This window comes from Habropoda laboriosa, unplaced genomic scaffold (genome assembly GCF_001263275.1).
Source record: "Habropoda laboriosa isolate 0110345459 unplaced genomic scaffold, ASM126327v1 scaffold11, whole genome shotgun sequence".
NCBI lineage: Eukaryota > Metazoa > Arthropoda > Insecta > Hymenoptera > Apidae > Habropoda > Habropoda laboriosa.
The window spans coordinates 2,575,999-2,577,769 of record NW_017100150.1 but is presented as its reverse complement, the minus strand read 5'-3'; the positions used below and the strand labels follow the sequence as shown (position 1 = coordinate 2,577,769).

Below are 1,771 nucleotides of genomic sequence, written 5' to 3'. Positions count from 1 at the left end.
ACGAATCGCGGTCAGGTCGAACGTCATGCTTCACCTTCGAGTATATCTCGTGCACATCCTTTAAATGCATCCTGAAGTGATTCTGGGCGACTCGAAGCTGCGTCCGCACTCTCTTCAACGTTCTGTGCACGCTGTGCCGCTGTGGCATTCTCTTGAACTGCATCGCTACTGGATTACCGCACGGTTGCAACCACCGGTCCATATTATTCGAGTTGGATACGGCAGTGCGAAGGCCGTAAGCAGGTGCACCAGAAACCGTATTGAGGCCTGAACTCAGGAAGAATGCGAGGCTCGTGAAAGTAATTGTCTGTGCCACCGAATCTGTAATACAATCAAAATAACTGGTGTCAGAAAGATATATCACCTTGTGTACACATTTTCCACGTGGACTTGTCGAAAATTCGGAAAACAATCTTGAAATATTTTGTGGATTCTCCGTTTTCCCTTTTTATAAGAGTTTAACCCTTTCGCTACGAAGGGTGCATACACACGCTCTGTAAAAGTGGACACTCGTTTATGAGGAGCGTACAGATACGCCCGTCTAATACGTACAATTTATTGCCGTACTTTACAGGTACAATATTGCTGTCCACTGGAAAATCAGGCAACGACAGAATTTGACTATCGTAAAACAGTTTTTTTTTGATTTTTTTGATAGCTTTGAATAATAATTGTTTCGTTTAGTAAACAGTGAGCACTTTTTGTCTTCAGCGTGTCGTAGCGAAAGGGTTAATGTCGCATCAACTGCATAAGGTTATTAGCGACACTGTTGAGGATTGGTTGTAACTTGAAATCAGATGCTGTTACGATACAGTCCAATATCTTTTAGAATTAGAAGGTCTAATATAGTTTTTGTGATCCTAAAGTTTATGTTTTAGAGAGTGACATAAATAATGCTTAACTCAGTAGCTTGAAAATTTAAGAGAATATAATATTTAGTTTACTAATTTAGTTAAATTAGAAAATTTAGAGAATACAGTTTTATAGTAATAGATATATTCCAATGATCGCATATTGCAGGATTTGGCTTGATAGTGAGACAAGGGTGTGTGATTCTACGTAGAATGGCTGATCTTAAGTCTATCGATTATGTTCTGTTCCTTTCGAGTCAGTTTTCAGCAGTGTAGAATGCCTCTCGTAGATTCTTGTTCTTCGAGTATTCAGTAGGCTTTGTCTTCGTAATGAGGTGAGCGAGTATGATTTCAGAGTGGCTACTCTTAATTCTATTAATTATGCTCTATTCCCTTCGAGTCGATTTTGAGAAACGAATGTCTACTCTGAAATATCTCTTTTACAGATTCTTGCTGTTTGAGTATCTATCCAATAAAACAATCGATACACAAATTGAATGATTTAATTTCAATTTAGGTTATGCGTCACGACATTCACAAATCTGAACGCAACGCATTGTTAATGAAATCGCCGGTCACTTCGATTTTGAAACACAGCACCACCGGGTCATGTAATAAAGATTGCATTACACCGATGACGTACGTACTCGTTTCGTTGTCTGTTTTGTCTCTGAATAGAAATGACTCGGTACAAACGATTGCGAAAATTCTCTTTCGACTAGAGGTGGTGGCGGTGGTGGTATGTTCAGTTTTACAGAAGAACACATTTTTTAACGGAACGTTCGAAACGGCCTGTCATCGATATATCCATAATACCGACAAAGAGAGTAGAGAGATTGTGATTGAAGAAACGTGGCATGTCGTTTCCATGCCGGAGGATGTGATAAAGAGATTGCAAAGAGAGAAAGAGACGAAAAGGG

General features: G+C 39.5%; 1 protein-coding gene across 1 annotated transcript in view; it reads right to left on the bottom strand.

Annotated features, from left to right (window-relative positions):
• LOC108575004 overlaps nucleotides 1-313 on the bottom strand; it is a 2,754-nt gene extending 2,441 nt beyond the window's left edge. The window contains exon 1 of the mRNA XM_017937697.1: nucleotides 35-313. Coding sequence (XP_017793186.1) covers nucleotides 35-202 — 168 coding nt within the window. The 5' untranslated portion in view covers nucleotides 203-313. The remainder of the gene's footprint in view (nucleotides 1-34) is intronic.
• Between the last annotated feature and the right edge of the window lie 1,458 nt (nucleotides 314-1,771).